General features: G+C 52.3%; 1 protein-coding gene and 1 long non-coding RNA gene across 2 annotated transcripts in view; both read left to right on the top strand.

Annotated features, from left to right (window-relative positions):
- The window catches only part of LOC140418149 (uncharacterized), a 1069702-nt gene that overhangs the window by 95744 nt on the left and 955698 nt on the right, over positions 1-18260 (top strand). The gene's annotated exons all lie outside the window — the stretch shown is intronic.
- LOC140421342 (solute carrier family 12 member 6) overlaps positions 1-18260 on the top strand; it is a 200983-nt gene that overhangs the window by 87782 nt on the left and 94941 nt on the right. Inside the window, exon 2 of the mRNA XM_072506014.1 lies at positions 11816-11860. Within this exon, the coding sequence (XP_072362115.1) occupies positions 11816-11860 (45 nt within the window). The remainder of the gene's footprint in view (positions 1-11815; positions 11861-18260) is intronic.

Genomic DNA, 18260 nt, shown 5'->3' with positions numbered 1-18260 from the left:
ACCCTGAGAGACAGGGAACTGAGAGACACTAGTCAGTGTACAGATATCTCCCTGAGAGAGAGAGAGGGGACTGAGCGACACCAGTCAGTGTACAGATATCTCCCTGAGAGAGAGAGGGGACTGAGAGACACCAGTCAGTGTACAGATATCTCCCTGAGAGACAGGGAACTGAGAGACACAAGTCAGTATACAGATATCTCCCTGAGAGAGAGAGAGGGGACTGAGAGACACCAGTCAGTGTACAGATATCTCCCTGAGAGACAGGGAACTGAGAGACACCAGTCAGTGTACAGATATCTCCCTGAGAGAGAGAGGGGACAGAGAGACACCAGTCAGTGTACAGATATCTCCCTGAGAGACAGGGAACTGAGAGACACCAGTCAGTGTACAGATATCTCCCTGAGAGAGAGAGGGAACTGAGAGACACCAGTCAGTGTACAGATATCTCCCTGAGAGAGACAGGGAACTGAGACACACCAGTCAGTGTACAGATATCTCCCTGAGAGAGAGAGGACTGAGAGACACCAGTCAGTGTACAGATATCTCCCTGGGAGAGAGAGAGGGGACTGAGAGACACCAGTCAGTGTACAGATATCTCCCTGAGAGAGAGAGGGGACTGAGAGACACCAGTCAGTGTACAGATATCTCCCTGAGAGAGAGGGGACTGAGAGACCCCAGTCAGTGTACAGATATCTCCCTGAGAGAGAGGGGACTGAGAGACACCAGTCAGTGTACTGATATCTCCCTGAGAGAGAGGGGACTGAGAGACACCAGTCAGTGTACAGATATCTTCCTGAGAGAGAGAGGGGACTGAGAGACACCAGTCAGTGTACAGATATCTCCCTGAGAGAGAGAGAGGACTGAGAGACACCAGTCAGTGTACAGATATCTCCCTGAGAGAGAGAGAGGGGACTGAGACACACCAGTCAGTGTACAGATATCTCCCTGAGAGAGAGGGGACTGAGAGACACCAGTCAGTGTACAGATATCTCCCTGAGAGAGAGAGGGGACTGAGAGACATCAGTCAGTGTACAGATATCTCCCTGAGAGAGAGAGGGGACTTAGGGACACCAGTCAGTGTACAGATATCTCCCTGAGAGAGAGAGAGGGGACTGAGGGACACCAGTCAGTGTACAGATATCTCCCTGAGAGAGAGAGGGGACTGAGAGACACCAGTCAGTGTACAGATATCTCCCTGAGAGAGAGAGAGAGAGGGGACTGAGAGACCCCAGTCAGTGTACAGATATCTCCCTGAGAGAGAGAGGACTGAGAGACACCAGTCAGTGTACACACATCTCCCTGAGGGAGAGAGGGGACAGAGAAACACCAGTCAGTGTACAGATATCTCCCTGAGAGAGAGGGGACTGAGAGACACCAGTCAGTGTACAGATATCTCCCTGAGAGAGAGAGGGGACTGAGAGACGCCAGTCAGTGTACAGATATCTCCCTGAGAGAGAGGGGACTGAGAGACACCAGTCAGTGTACAGATATCTCCCTGAGAGAGAGAGAGAGAGAGGGGACAGAGAGACCCCAGTCAGTGTACAGATATCTCTCTGAGAGAAAGAGGGGACTGAGAGACACCAGTCAGTGTACAGATATCTTACTGAGAGAGAGAGGGACTGAGAGACACCAGTCAGTGTACAGATATCACCCTGAGAGAGAGAGGACTGAGAGACCCCAGTCAGTGTACAGATATCTCCCTGAGAGAGAGGGGGGACTGAGAGACACCAGTCAGTGTACAGATATGTCCCTGAGAGAGAGAGGGGACTGAGAGACACCAGTCAGTGTACAGATATCTCCCTGAGAGAGAGGGGACTGAGAGACACCAGTCAGTGTACAGATATCTCCCTGAGAGAGAGAGAGGACTGAGAGACACCAGTCAGTGTACAGATATCTCCCTGAGAGAGAGGGGACTGAGAGACACCAGTCAGTGTACAGATATCTCCCTGAGAGAGAGAGAGAGAGGGGACTGAGAGACCCCAGTCAGTGTACAGATATCTCCCTGAGAGAGAGAGGGGACTGAGAGACACCAGTCAGTGTACAGATATCTCCCTGAGAGAGAGGGGACTGAGAGACACCAGTCAGTGTACAGATATCACCCTGAGAGTGAGAGGGGACTGAGAGACACCAGTCAGTGTACAGATATCTCCCTGAGAGAGAGAGAGGACTGAGAGACCCCAGTCAGTGTACAAATATCTCCCTGAGAGAGAGGGGGGACTGAGAGACACCAGTCAGTGTACAGATATCTCCCTGAGAGAGAGGGGGACTGAGAGACACCAGTCAGTGTACCCATATCTCCCTGAGGGAGAGAGGGGACAGAGAAACACCAGTCAGTGTACAGATATCTCCCTGAGAGAGAGAGGGGACTGAGAGACACCAGTCAGTGTACAGATATCTCCCTGAGAGAGAGAGGGGACTGAGAGACACCAGTCGGTGTACAGATATCACCCTGAGAGACAGGGAACTGAGAGACACTAGTCAGTGTACAGATATCTCCCTGAGAGAGAGAGAGGGGACTGAGCGACACCAGTCAGTGTACAGATATCTCCCTGAGAGAGAGAGGGGACTGAGAGACACCAGTCAGTGTACAGATATCTCCCTGAGAGACAGGGAACTGAGAGACACAAGTCAGTATACAGATATCTCCCTGAGAGAGAGAGAGGGGACTGAGAGACACCAGTCAGTGTACAGATATCTCCCTGAGAGACAGGGAACTGAGAGACACCAGTCAGTGTACAGATATCTCCCTGAGAGAGAGAGGGGACAGAGAGACACCAGTCAGTGTACAGATATCTCCCTGAGAGACAGGGAACTGAGAGACACCAGTCAGTGTACAGATATCTCCCTGAGAGAGAGAGGGAACTGAGAGACACCAGTCAGTGTACAGATATCTCCCTGAGAGAGACAGGGAACTGAGACACACCAGTCAGTGTACAGATATCTCCCTGAGAGAGAGAGGACTGAGAGACCCCAGTCAGTGTACAGATATCTCCCTGAAAGAGAGAGGGGACTGAGAGACACCAGTCAGTGTACAGATATCTCCCTGAGAGAGAGAGAGGGGACTGAGAGACGCCAGTCAGTGTACAGATATCTCCCTGAGAGAGAGAGGACTGAGAGACACCAGTCAGTGTACAGATATCTCCCTGGGAGAGAGAGAGGGGACTGAGAGACCCCAGTCAGTGTACAGATATATCCCTGAGAGAGAGGGGACTGAGAGACACCAGTCAGTGTACAGATATCTCCCTGAGAGAGAGGGGACTGAGAGACCCCAGTCAGTGTACAGATATCTCCCTGAGAGAGAGGGGACTGAGAGACACCAGTCAGTGTACAGATATCTCCCTGAGAGAGAGAGGGGACTGAGAGACACCAGTCAGTGTACAGATATCTCCCTGAGAGAGAGGGGACTGAGAGACACCAGTCAGTGTACAGATATCTTCCTGAGAGAGAGAGGGGACTGAGAGACACCAGTCAGTGTACAGATATCTCCCTGAGAGAGAGAGAGGACTGAGAGACACCAGTCAGTGTACAGATATCTCCCTGAGAGAGAGAGAGGGGACTGAGACACACCAGTCAGTGTACAGATATCTCCCTGAGAGAGAGGGGACTGAGAGACACCAGTCAGTGTACAGATATCTCCCTGAGAGAGAGAGGGGACTGAGAGACATCAGTCAGTGTACAGATATCTCCCTGAGAGAGAGAGGGGACTGAGGGACACCAGTCAGTGTACAGATATCTCCCTGAGAGAGAGAGGGGACTGAGAGACACCAGTCAGTGTACAGATATCTCCCTGAGAGAGAGAGAGAGAGAGAGGGGACTGAGAGACCCCAGTCAGTGTACAGATATATCCCTGAGAGAGAGGGGGACTGAGAGACACCAGTCAGTGTACACACATCTCCCTGAGGGAGAGAGGAGACAGAGAAACACCAGTCAGTGTACAGATATCTCCCTGAGAGAGAGAGGGGACTGAGAAACACCAGTCAGTGTACAGATATCTCCCTGAGAGAGAGAGGACTGAGAGACACCAGTCAGTGTACAGACATCTCCCTGAGAGAGAGGGGACTGAGAGACACCAGTCAGTGTACAGATATCTCCCTGAGAGAGAGAGGGGACTGAGAGACACCGGTCAGTGTACAGATATCTCCCTGAGAGAGAGGACTGAGAGACACCAGTCAGTGTACAGATATCTCCCTGAGAGAGGGGACTGAGAGACACCAGTCAGTGTACAGATATCTCCCTGAGAGAGAGAGGGAACTGAGAGACACCAGTCAGTGTACAGATATCTCCCTGAGAGAGAGGGGACTGAGAGACACCAGTCAGTGTACAGATATCTCCCTGAGAGAGAGAGAGGACTGAGAGACACCAGTCAGTGTACAGATATCTCCCTGAGAGAGAGGACTGAGAGACACCAGTCAGTGTACAGATATCTCCCTGAGAGAGAGGGGACTGAGAGACACCAGTCAGTGTACAGATATCTCCCTGAGAGAGAGAGAGGGGACTGAGAGACACCTATGTGTACAGATATCTCCCTGAGAGAGAGAGGGGACTGAGAGACACCAGTCAGTGTACAGATATCTCCCTGAGAGAGTGAGGACTGAAGAGACACCAGTCAGTGTACAGATATCTCCCTGAGAGAGAGGGGACTGAGAGACACCAGTCAGTGTACAGATATCTCCCTGAGAGAGAGGGGACTGAGAGACACCAGTCAGTGTACAGATATCTCCCTGAGAGAGAGAGGGGACTGAGAGACACCAGTCAGTGTAGAGATATCTCCCTGAGAGAGAGAGAGTGGGGACGGAGAGACACCAGTCAGTGTACAGATATCTCCCTGAGAGAGAGAGGGGACTGAGAGACACCAGTCAGTGTACAGATATCTCCCTGAGAGAGAGGGGACTGAGAGACACCAGTCAGTGTACAGATATCTCCCTGAGAGAGAGAGGGGACTGAGAGACACCAGTCAGTGTACAGATATCTCCCTGAGAGAGAGGGGACTGAGAGACACCAGTCAGTGTACAGATATCTCCCTGAGAGAGAGAGGGGACTGAGAGACACCAGTCAGTGTACAGATATCTCCCTGAGAGAGAGGGGACTGAGAGACACCAGTCAGTGTACATATATCTCCCTGAGAGAGAGAGAGAGAGGGGACTGAGAGACCCCAGTCAGTGTACAGATATCTCCCTGAGAGAGAGAGGGGACTGAGAGACACCAGTCAGTGTACAGATATCTCCCTGAGAGAGAGGGGACTGAGAGACACCAGTCAGTGTACAGATATCACCCTGAGAGTGAGAGGGGACTGAGAGACACCAGTCAGTGTACAGATATCTCCCTGAGAGAGAGAGAGGACTGAGAGACCCCAGTCAGTGTACAAATATCTCCCTGAGAGAGAGGGGGGACTGAGAGACACCAGTCAGTGTACAGATATCTCCCTGAGAGAGAGGGGGACTGAGAGACACCAGTCAGTGTACCCATATCTCCCTGAGGGAGAGAGGGGACAGAGAAACACCAGTCAGTGTACAGATATCTCCCTGAGAGAGAGAGGGGACTGAGAGACACCAGTCAGTGTACAGATATCTCCCTGAGAGAGAGAGGGGACTGAGAGACACCAGTCGGTGTACAGATATCACCCTGAGAGACAGGGAACTGAGAGACACTAGTCAGTGTACAGATATCTCCCTGAGAGAGAGAGAGGGGACTGAGCGACACCAGTCAGTGTACAGATATCTCCCTGAGAGAGAGAGGGGACTGAGAGACACCAGTCAGTGTACAGATATCTCCCTGAGAGACAGGGAACTGAGAGACACAAGTCAGTATACAGATATCTCCCTGAGAGAGAGAGGGGACTGAGAGACACCAGTCAGTGTACAGATATCTCCCTGAGAGACAGGGAACTGAGAGACACCAGTCAGTGTACAGATATCTCCCTGAGAGAGAGAGGGGACAGAGAGACACCAGTCAGTGTACAGATATCTCCCTGAGAGACAGGGAACTGAGAGACACCAGTCAGTGTACAGATATCTCCCTGAGAGAGAGAGGGAACTGAGAGACACCAGACAGTGTACAGATATCTCCCTGAGAGAGACAGGGAACTGAGACACACCAGTCAGTGTACAGATATCTCCCTGAGAGAGAGAGGACTGAGAGACCCCAGTCAGTGTACAGATATCTCCCTGAAAGAGAGAGGGGACTGAGAGACACCAGTCAGTGTACAGATATCTCCCTGAGAGAGAGAGAGGGGACTGAGAGACGCCAGTCAGTGTACAGATATCTCCCTGAGAGAGAGAGGACTGAGAGACACCAGTCAGTGTACAGATATCTCCCTGAGAGACAGGGAACTGAGAGACACCAGTCGGTGTACAGATATCACCCTGAGAGACAGGGAACTGAGAGACACTAGTCAGTGTACAGATATCTCCCTGAGAGAGAGAGAGGGGACTGAGCGACACCAGTCAGTGTACAGATATCTCCCTGAGAGAGAGAGGGGACTGAGAGACACCAGTCAGTGTACAGATATCTCCCTGAGAGACAGGGAACTGAGAGACACAAGTCAGTATACAGATATCTCCCTGAGAGAGAGAGGGGACTGAGAGACACCAGTCAGTGTACAGATATCTCCCTGAGAGACAGGGAACTGAGAGACACCAGTCAGTGTACAGATATCTCCCTGAGAGAGAGAGGGGACAGAGAGACACCAGTCAGTGTACAGATATCTCCCTGAGAGACAGGGAACTGAGAGACACCAGTCAGTGTACAGATATCTCCCTGAGAGAGAGAGGGAACTGAGAGACACCAGTCAGTGTACAGATATCTCCCTGAGAGAGACAGGGAACTGAGACACACCAGTCAGTGTACAGATATCTCCCTGAGAGAGAGAGGACTGAGAGACACCAGTCAGTGTACAGATATCTCCCTGGGAGAGAGAGAGGGGACTGAGAGACACCAGTCAGTGTACAGATATCTCCCTGAGAGAGAGAGGGGACTGAGAGACACCAGTCAGTGTACAGATATCTCCCTGAGAGAGGGGACTGAGAGACCCCAGTCAGTGTACAGATATCTCCCTGAGAGAGAGGGGACTGAGAGACACCAGTCAGTGTACAGATATCTCCCTGAGAGAGAGGGGACTGAGAGACACCAGTCAGTGTACAGATATCTTCCTGAGAGAGAGAGGGGACTGAGAGACACCAGTCAGTGTACAGATATCTCCCTGAGAGAGAGAGAGGACTGAGAGACACCAGTCAGTGTACAGATATCTCCCTGAGAGAGAGAGAGGGGACTGAGGGACACCAGTCAGTGTACAGATATCTCCCTGAGAGAGAGGGGACTGAGAGACACCAGTCAGTGTACAGATATCTCCCTGAGAGAGAGAGGGGACTGAGAGACATCAGTCAGTGTACAGATATCTCCCTGAGAGAGAGAGGGGACTTAGGGACACCAGTCAGTGTACAGATATCTCCCTGAGAGAGAGAGAGGGGACTGAGGGACACCAGTCAGTGTACAGATATCTCCCTGAGAGAGAGAGGGGACTGAGAGACACCAGTCAGTGTACAGATATCTCCCTGAGAGAGAGAGAGAGAGAGAGGGGACTGAGAGACCCCAGTCAGTGTACAGATATATCCCTGAGAGAGAGGGGGACTGAGAGACACCAGTCAGTGTACACACATCTCCCTGAGGGAGAGAGGAGACAGAGAAACACCAGTCAGTGTACAGATATCTCCCTGAGAGAGAGAGGGGACTGAGAGACCCCAGTCAGTGTACAGATATATCCCTGAGAGAGAGGGGACTGAGAGACACCAGTCAGTGTACAGATATCTCCCTGAGAGAGAGGGGACTGAGAGACCCCAGTCAGTGTACAGATATCTCCCTGAGAGAGAGGGGACTGAGAGACACCAGTCAGTGTACAGATATCACCCTGAGAGAGAGAGGGGACTGAGAGACACCAGTCAGTGTACAGATATCTCCCTGAGAGAGAGGGGACTGAGAGACACCAGTCAGTGTACAGATATCTTCCTGAGAGAGAGAGGGGACTGAGAGACACCAGTCAGTGTACAGATATCTCCCTGAGAGAGAGAGAGGACTGAGAGACACCAGTCAGTGTACAGATATCTCCCTGAGAGAGAGAGAGGGGACTGAGACACACCAGTCAGTGTACAGATATCTCCCTGAGAGAGAGGGGACTGAGAGACACCAGTCAGTGTACAGATATCTTCCTGAGAGAGAGAGGGGACTGAGAGACACCAGTCAGTGTACAGATATCTCCCTGAGAGAGAGAGAGGACTGAGAGACACCAGTCAGTGTACAGATATCTCCCTGAGAGAGAGAGAGGGGACTGGGAGACACCAGTCAGTGTACAGATATCTCCCTGAGAGAGAGGGGACTGAGAGACACCAGTCAGTGTACAGATATCTCCCTGAGAGAGAGAGGGGACTGAGAGACATCAGTCAGTGTACAGATATCTCCCTGAGAGAGAGAGGGGACTTAGGGACACCAGTCAGTGTACAGATATCTCCCTGAGAGAGAGAGAGGGGACTGAGGGACACCAGTCAGTGTACAGATATCTCCCTGAGAGAGAGAGAGAGAGAGAGGGGACTGAGAGACCCCAGTCAGTGTACAGATATATCCCTGAGAGAGAGGGGGACTGAGAGACACCAGTCAGTGTACACACATCTCCCTGAGGGAGAGAGGAGACAGAGAAACACCAGTCAGTGTACAGATATCTCCCTGAGAGAGAGAGGGGACTGAGAGACACCAGTCAGTGTACAGATATCTCCCTGAGAGAGAGAGGACTGAGAGACACCAGTCAGTGTACAGACATCTCCCTGAGAGAGAGGGGACTGAGAGACACCAGTCAGTGTACAGATATCTCCCTGAGAGAGAGAGGGGACTGAGAGACACCGGTCAGTGTACAGATATCTCCCTGAGAGAGAGGACTGAGAGACACCAGTCAGTGTACAGATATCTCCCTGAGAGAGGGGACTGAGAGACACCAGTCAGTGTACAGATATCTCCCTGAGAGAGAGAGGGAACTGAGAGACACCAGTCAGTGTACAGATATCTCCCTGAGAGAGAGGGGACTGAGAGACACCAGTCAGTGTACAGATATCTCCCTGAGAGAGAGAGAGAGGACTGAGAGACACCAGTCAGTGTACAGATATCTCCCTGAGAGAGAGGACTGAGAGACACCAGTCAGTGTACAGATATCTCCCTGAGAGAGAGGGGACTGAGAGACACCAGTCAGTGTACAGATATCTCCCTGAGAGAGAGAGAGGGGACTGAGAGACACCTATGTGTACAGATATCTCCCTGAGAGAGAGAGGGGACTGAGAGACACCAGTCAGTGTACAGATATCTCCCTGAGAGAGTGAGGACTGAGAGACACCAGTCAGTGTACAGATATCTCCCTGAGAGAGAGGGGACTGAGAGACACCAGTCAGTGTACAGATATCTCCCTGAGAGAGAGGGGACTGAGAGACACCAGTCAGTGTACAGATATCTCCCTGAGAGAGAGAGGGGACTGAGAGACACCAGTCAGTGTAGAGATATCTCCCTGAGAGAGAGAGAGTGGGGACGGAGAGACACCAGTCAGTGTACAGATATCTCCCTGAGAGAGAGAGGGGACTGAGAGACACCAGTCAGTGTACAGATATCTCCCTGAGAGAGAGGGGACTGAGAGACACCAGTCAGTGTACAGATATCTCCCTGAGAGAGAGAGGGGACTGAGAGACACCAGTCAGTGTAGAGATATCTCCCTGAGAGAGAGAGAGTGGGGACGGAGAGACACCAGTCAGTGTACAGATATCTCCCTGAGAGAGAGAGGACTGAGAGACACCAGTCAGAGTACAGATATCTCCCTGAGAGAGAGGAGACTGAGAGACACCAGTCAGTGTACAGATATCTCCCTGAGAGAGAGAGGGGACTGAGAGACACCAGTCAGTGTACAGATATCTCCCTGAGAGAGAGAGGGGACTGAGAGACACCAGTCAGTGTACAGATATCTCCCTGAGAGAGAGGGGACTGAGAGACACCAGTCAGTGTACAGATATCTCCCTGAGAGCGAGAGGGGACTGAGAGACACCAGTCAGTGTACAGACATCTCCCTGAGAGAGAGGGGACTGAGAGACACCAGTCAGTGTACAGATACCTCCCTGAGAGAGAGGACTGAGAGACACCAGTCAGTGTACAGATATCTCCCTGAGAGAGAGAGGACTGAGAGACACCAGTCAGTGTACAGATATCTCCCTGAGAGAGGGGACTGAGAGACACCAGTCAGTGTACAGATATCTCCCTGAGAGAGAGAGGACTGAGAGACACCAGTCAGTGTACAGACATCTCCCTGAGAGAGAGAGAGGGGACTGAGAGACACCAGTCAGTGTACAGACATCTCCCTGAGAGAGAGGGGACTGAGAGACACCAGTCAGTGTACAGATATCTCCCTGAGAGAGAGGGGACTGAGAGACACCAGTCAGTGTACAGATATCTCCCTGAGAGAGAGGGGGGACTGAGAGACACCAGTCAGTGTACAGATATCTCCCTGAGAGAGAGGACTGAGAGACACCAGTCAGTGTACAGATATCTCCCTGAGAGAGAGAGGACTGAGAGACACCAGTCAGTGTACAGATATCTCCCTGAGAGAGAGAGTACTGAGAGACACCAGTCAGTGTATAGATATCTCCCTGAGAGAGAGAGGGGACTGAGAGACACCAGTCAGTGTACAGATATCTCCCTGAGAGTGAGAGGGGGGACTGAGAGACACCAGTCAGTGTACAGATATCTCCCTGAGAGAGAGAGGGGACTGAGAGACACCAGTCAGTGTACAGATATCTCCCCGAGAGAGAGAGGGGACTGAGAGACACCAGTCAGTGTACAGATATCTCCCTGAGAGAGAGGGGGACTGAGAGACACCAGTCAGTGTACAGATATCTCCCTGAGAGAGAGGGGACTGTGAGATACCAGTCAGTGTACAGATATCTCCCTGAGAGAGAGAGGGGACTGAGAGACACCAGTCAGTGTACAGATATCTCCCTGAGAGTGAGGGGACTGAGAGACACCAGTCAGTGTACAGATATCTCCCTGAGAGAGAGAGAGGGGACTGAGAGACACCAGTCAGTGTACAGATATCTCCCTGAGAGAGAGAGGGGGGACTGAGAGACACCAGTCAGTGTACAGATATCTCCCTGAGAGAGAGAGGGGACTGAGCGGCACTAGTCAGTGTACAGATATCTCCCTGAGAGAGAGAGGGGACTGAGAGACACCAGTCAGTGTACAGATATCTCCCTGAGAGAGAGAGGACCGAGAGACATCAGTCAGTGTACAGATATCTCCCTGGGAGAGATGGGGGACTGTGAGACACCAGTCAGTGTACAGATATCTCCCTGAGAGAGAGAGAGGACTGAGAGACACCAGTCAGTGTACAGATATCTCCCTGAGAGAGAGGGGGACTGAGAGACACCAGTCAGTGTACAGATATCTCCCTGAGAGAGACAGGGGAGTGAGAGACACCAGTCAGTGTACAGATATCTCCCTGAGAGAGAGGGGGACTGAGAGACACCAGTCAGTGTACAGATATCTCCCTGAGAGAGAGGGGACTGAGAGACACCAGTCAGTGTACAGATATCTCCCTGAGAGAGAGGGGACTGAGAGACACCAGTCAGTGTACAGATATCTCCCTGAGAGAGAGAGAGGGGACTGAGAGACACCAGTCAGTGTACAGATATCTCCCTGAGAGAGAGGGGACTGAGCGGCACTAGTCAGTGGTGTTGGACAGATTGCCGATATTTTCTCCCCTGATTTCTCGCTGCTAACTCTCTCTTTGTTCTCGTTACAGAGAGAAATCAGAACTCGATCACTGGTGAACACATCAGACTTCTAGGTATGAGAGCGCAGGGCCATCGGGTTAGTGTACAGTGGGAGTGAACGGGAAGGGGTTCGGGCCCATTGGGATTGTGTACAGTGGGAGTGAACGGGAAGGGGTTTGGGTCCATTGGGATTGTGTACAGTGGGAGTGAACGGGAAGGTGTTTGGGTCCATTGGGATTGTGCACAGTGGGAGTGAACGGGAAGGGGTTTGGGTCCATTGGGATTGTGTACAGTGGGAGTGAACGGGAAGGGGTTTGGGTCCATTGGGATTGTGTACAGTGGGAGTGAACGGGAAGGGGTTTGGGTCCATTGGGATTGTGGACAGTGGGAGTGAACAGGAAGGGGCTTGGGTCCATTGGGATTGTGTAAAGTGGGAGTGAACGGGAAGGGGTTTGGGTCGATTGGGATTGTGGACAGTGGGAGTGAAAGGGAAGGGGTTTGGGTCCATTGGGATTGTGTCCAGTGGGAGTGAACGGGAAAGGGTTTGGGTCCATTGGGATTGTGTACAGTGGGAGTGAACGGGAAGGGGTTTCGGTCCATTGGGATTGTGTACAGTGGGAGTGAACGGGAAGGTGATTGGGTCCATTGGGATTGTGTACAGTGGGAGTGAACAGGAAGGGGTTTGGGTCCATTGGGATTGTGTAAAGTGGGAGTGAATGGGAAGGGGTTTGGGTCCATTGGGATTGTGTACAGTGGGTGTTAACCAGGATGGGGATTGGGTCCATTGGGATTGTGTACAGTGGGAGTGAACGGGAAGGGTTTCGAGTCCATTGGGATTGTGTACAGTGGGAGTGAACGGGAAGGGGTTTGGGTCCATTGGGATTGTGTACAGTGGGAGTGAACGGGAAGGGATTTGTGTCAATTAGGATTGTGTACAGTGGGAGTGAACGGGAAGGGGTTTGGGTCCATTGGGATTGTGTACAGTGGGTGTGAACGGGAAGGGGTTTGGATCCATTGGGATTGTGTACAGTGGGAGTCAACGGGAAGGGGTTTGGGTCCATTGGGATTGTGTACAGTGGGAGAGAACGGGATGGGGCTTGAATCCATTGGGATTGTGTACAGTGGGAGTGAACGGGAAGGCGTTTGGGTCCATTGGGATTGTGCACAGTGGGTGTGAACGGGATGGGGATTGGGTCCATTGGGATTGTGTACAATGGGAGTGAACGGGAAGGGTTTAGGGTGCATTGGGATTGTGTACAATGGGAGTGAACGGGAAGGGGTTTTGGTCCATTGGGCTGTGTACAGTGGGTGTGAACGGGAAGGGGTTTGGGTCCATTGGGATTGTGTACAGTGGGAGTGAACATGAAGGGGTTTGGGTCCATTGGGATTGTGTAGACTGGGAGTGAACGGGAAGGGGCTTGGGTCCATTGGGATTGTGTACAGTGGGAGTGAACGGGAAGGGGTTTGGCTCCATTGGGATTGTGTACAGTGGGAGTGACCGGGAAGGGGTTTGGGTCCATTGGGATTGTGTGGACTGGGAGTTAACGGGAAGGGGTTTGGCTCCTTTGGGATTGTGTTCAGTGGGAGTGAACGGGAAGGGGTTTGCGTCCATTGGGATTGTGTACAGTGGGAGTGAAAGGGAAGGGGTTTGAGTCCATTGGGATTGTGTACAGTGTGAGCGTAACGGAAAGGGGTTTGGGTCCATTGGGATTGTGTACAGTGGGAGTGAACCAGAAGGGGTTTGGGTCCATTGGGATTGTCTACAGCGGGAGTGAACAGGAAGGGGTTTGGGTCCATTGGGATTGTGTACAGTGGGAGTGAACGGGAAGGGGTTTGGGTCCATTGGGATTGTGTACAGTGGGATCGAACGGGAAGGGGTTTGAATCCACTGGGATTGTGTACAGTGGGAGTGAACGGGAAGGGTTTAGGGTCCATTGTGATTGTGTACAGTGGGAGTGAACAGGAAGGGGTTTGGCTCCATTGGGATTGTGCACAGTGGGAGTGAACGGGAAGGGGTTTGGGTCCATTGGGATTGTGCACAGTGGGAGTGAACGGGAAGGGGTTTGGGTCCATTGGGATTGTGTACAGTGAGAGTGAACGGGAAGGGGTTTGGGTCCATTGGGATTGTGCACAGTGGGAGTGAACGGGAAGGGGTTTGGGTCCATTGGAATTGTGTACAGTGGGAGTGAAAGGGAAGGGGTTTGAGTCCATTGGGATTGTGTACAGTGTGAGCGTAACGGGAAGGGGTTTGGGTCCATTGGGATTGTGTACAGTGGGAGTGAACCAGAAGGGGTTTGGGTCCATTGGGATTGTCTACAGCGGGAGTGAACAGGAAGGGGTTTGGGTCCATTGGGATTGTGTACAGTGGGAGTGAACGGGAAGGGGTTTGAATCCACTGGGATTGTGTACAGTGGGAGTGAACGGGAAGGGTTTAGGGTCCATTGGGATTGTGTACAGTGGGAGTGAACGGGAAGGGGTTTGGGTCCATTGGGATTGCGTACAGTGGGGGTGAACGGGAAGGGGTTTGGGTCCATTGGGATTGTGTATAGTGGGAGTGAACGGGAAAGGATTTGGGTCCATTGGGATTGTGTACAGTGGGAGTAAACAGGAAGGGGTTTAGGTCCATTGGGATTGTGCACAGTGGGAGTGAACGGGAAGGGGTTTGTGTCCATTGGGATTGTGTACAGTGGGAGTGAAAGGAAAGGGTTTAGGGTCATTTGGGATTGTGTACAGTGGGAGTGAACGGGGAGCGGTTTGGGTCCATTGGGATTGTGTACAGTGGGAGTGAAAGGGAAGGGGTTTGAGTCCATTGGGATTGTGTGCAGTGTGAGTGTAACGGGAAGGGGTTTGGGTCCATTGGGATTGTTTACAGTGGGAGTGAACCAGAAGGGGTTTGGGTCCATTGGGATTGTCTACAGCGGGAGTGAACAGGAAGGGGTTTGGGTCCATTGGGATTGTGTACAGTGGGAGTGAACGGGAAGGGGTTTGGGTCCATTGGGATTGTGTACAGTGGGATCGAACGGGAAGGGGTTTGAATCCACTGGGATTGTGTACAGTGGGAGTGAACGTGAAGGGTTTAGGGTCCATTGGGATTGTGTACAGTGGGAGTGAACGGGAAGGGGTTTGGGTCCATTGGGATTGCGTACAGTGGGGGCGAACGGGAAGGGGTTTGGGTCCATTGGGATTGTGTACAGTGGGAGTGAACGGGAAGAGGTTTGGGTCCATTGGGATTGCGTACAGTGGGGGTGAACGGGAAGGGGTTTGGGTCCATTGGGATTGTGTACAGTGGGAGTGAACGGGAAGGGATTTGGGTCCATTGGGATTGTGTACAGTGGGAGTGAACGGGAAGGGGTTTGTGTCCATTGGGATTGTGTACAGTGGGATTGAATGGGAAGGGGTTTGGGTCCATTGGGATTGTGTACAGTCGGAGTGAACAGGAAGGGGTTTGGGTCCATTGGGATTGTGTACAGTGGGACTGAACGAGAAGGGGTTTTGGTCCATTGGGATTGTCTACAGCGGGAGTGAACAGGAAGGGGTTTGGGTCCATTGGGATTGTGTACAGTGGGAGTGAACGGGAAGGGGTTTGGGTCCATTGGGATTGTCTACAGTGGGAGCGAACGGGAAGGTGTTTGAATCCATTGGGATTGTGTACAGTGGGAGTGAAAGGGAAGGGTTTAGGGTCCATTGGGATTGTGTACAGTGGGAGTGAATGGGAAGGGGTTTGGGTCCATTGGGATTGTGTACAGTGGGACTGAACGGGAAGGGGTTTGGGTCCATTGGGATTGTGTACAGTGGGAGTGACCGGGAAGGGGTTTGGGTCCATTGGGATTGTGTAGACTGGGAGTGAACGGGAAGGGGCTTGGGTCCATTGGGATTGTGTTCAGTGGGAGTGAACGGGAAGGGGTGTGGGTCCATTGGGATTGTGTCCAGTGGGTGTGAACGGGAAGGGGTTTGGGTCCATTGGGATTCTGTTCAGTGGGTGTGAACGGGAAGGGGTTTGCGTCCATTGGGATTGTGTACAGTGGGAGTGAACGGGAAGGGGTTTGGGTCCATTGGGATTGTGTACAGTGGGAGTGAAAGGGAAGGGGTTTGAGTCCATTGGGCTTGTGTACAGTGGGAGTGAACGGGAAGGGGTTTGAGTCCATTGGGATTGTGTACAGTGTGAGTGTAACGGGAAGGGGTTGGGTCCATTGGGATTGTGTACAGTGGGAGTGAACGGGAAGGGGTTTGAGTCCATTGGGATTGTGTACAGTGGGAGTGAACGGGAAGGGGTTTGGGTCCATTGGGATTGTGTTCAGTGGGAGTGAACGGGAAGGGGTGTGGGTCCATTGGGATTGTGTTCAGTGGGAGTGAACGGGAAGGGGTGTGGGTCCATTGGGATTGTGTCCAGTGGGTGTGAACGGGAAGGGGTTTGGGTCCATTGGGATTCTGTTCAGTGGGTGTGAACGGGAAGGGGTTTGCGTCCATTGGGATTGTGTACAGTGGGAGTGAACAGGAAGGGGTTTGCGTCCATTGGGATTGTGTTCAGTGGGAGTGAACGGGAAGGGGTGTGGGTCCATTGGGATTGTGTCCAGTGGGTGTGAACGGGAAGGGGTTTGGGTCCATTGGGATTCTGTTCAGTGGGTGTGAACGGGAAGGGGTTTGCGTCCATTGGGATTGTGTACAGTGGGAGTGAACGGGAAGGGGTTTGGGTCCATTGGGATTGTGTACAGTGGGAGTGAAAGGGAAGGGGTTTGAGTCCATTGGGCTTGTGTACAGTGGGAGTGAACGGGAAGGGGTTTGAGTCCATTGGGATTGTGTACAGTGTGAGTGTAACGGGAAGGGGTTGGGTCCATTGGGATTGTGTACAGTGGGAGTGAACGGGAAGGGGTTTGAGTCCATTGGGATTGTGTACAGTGGGTGTGAACGGGAAGGGGTTTGGGTCCATTGGGATTGTCTACAGCGGGAGTGAACAGGAAGGGGTTTGGGTCCATTGGGATTGTGTACAGTGGGAGTTAACGGGAAGGGGTTTGGGTCCATTGGGATTGTGTACAGTGGGATCGAACGGGAAGGGGTTTGAATCCACTGGGATTGTGTACAGTGGGAGTGAACGGGAAGGGTTTAGGGTCCATTGGGATTGTGTACAGTGGGAGTGAACGGGAAGGGGTTTGGGTCCATTGGGATTGCGTACAGTGGGGGTGAACGGGAAGGGGTTTGGGTCCATTGGGATTGTGTACAGTGGGAGTGAACGGGAAGGGATTGGGGTCCATTGGGATTGTGTACAGTGGGAGTGAACAGGAAGGGGTTTGGGTCCATTGGAATTGTGCACAGTGGGAGTGAACGGGAAGAGGTTTGTGTCCATTGGGATTGTGTACAGTGGGAGTGAATGGGAAGGGGTTTGGGTCCATTGGGATTGTGTACAGTGGGAGTGAACAGGAAGGGGTTTGGGTCCATTGGGATTGTGCACAGTGGGAGTGAACGGGAAGGGGTTTGGGTCCATTGGGATTGTGTACAGTGGGTGTGAACGGGAAGGGGTTTGGGTCCATTGGGATTGTGTACAGTGGGAGTGAACGGGAAGGGGTTTGGGTCCATCGGGACTATGTACAGTGGGTGTGAACGGGAAGCGGTTTAGATCCATTGGGATTGTGTACAGTGGGAGTGAACGGGAAGGGGTTTGGGTCCATTGGGATTGTGTACAGTGGGAGTGAACGGGAAGGGGTTTGGGTCCATTGGGATTGTGTACAGTGGGAGTGAATGGGAAGGGGTTTGTGTCCATTGGGATTGTGTACAGTGGGAGTGAACGGGAAGGGGTTTGGGTCCATTGGGATTGTGTACAGTGGGAGTGAACGGGAAGGGGTTGAGGTCCATTGGGATTGTGTACAGTGGGTGTGAACGGGAAGGGCCTTGGGTCCATTGGGATTGTGTCCAGTGGGAGTGAACGGGAAGGGGTTTGGCTCCATGTGGATTGTGTACAGTGGGAGTGACCGGGAAGGGGTTTGGGTCCATTGGGATTGTGCACAGTGGGTGTGAACGGGAAGGGGTTTAGGTCTATTGGGATTGTGCTCAGTGGGAGTGAACGGGAAGGGGTTTGGGTCCATTGGGATTGTGTACAGTGGGAGTGAACGGGAAGGGGTTTGGGTCCATTGGGATTGTGTACAGTGGGAGTGAACGGGAAGGGGTGTGGATCCATTGGGATTGTGTCCAGTGGGTGTGAACGGGAAGGGGTTTTGGTCCATTGGGATTCTGTTCAGTGGGTGTGAACGGGAAGGGGGTTTGCGTCCATTGGGATAGTGTACAGTGGGAGTGAACGGGAAGGGGTTTGGGTCCATTGGGATTGTGGCCAGTGGGAGTAAACGGGAAGGGGTTTGTGTCCATTGGGATTGTGTACAGCTGGAGTGAACTGGAAGCGGTTTGGGTCCATTTGGATTGTGTACAGTGGGAGTGAACGGGAAGGGGTTTGGGTCCATTGGGATTGCGCACAGTGGGTGTGAACGG

Source organism: Scyliorhinus torazame, chromosome 5 (assembly GCF_047496885.1).
Source record: "Scyliorhinus torazame isolate Kashiwa2021f chromosome 5, sScyTor2.1, whole genome shotgun sequence".
NCBI lineage: Eukaryota > Metazoa > Chordata > Chondrichthyes > Carcharhiniformes > Scyliorhinidae > Scyliorhinus > Scyliorhinus torazame.
The sequence above is the reverse complement of the archived record's forward strand: the minus strand, read 5'-3'. Positions and strand labels throughout refer to the sequence as shown.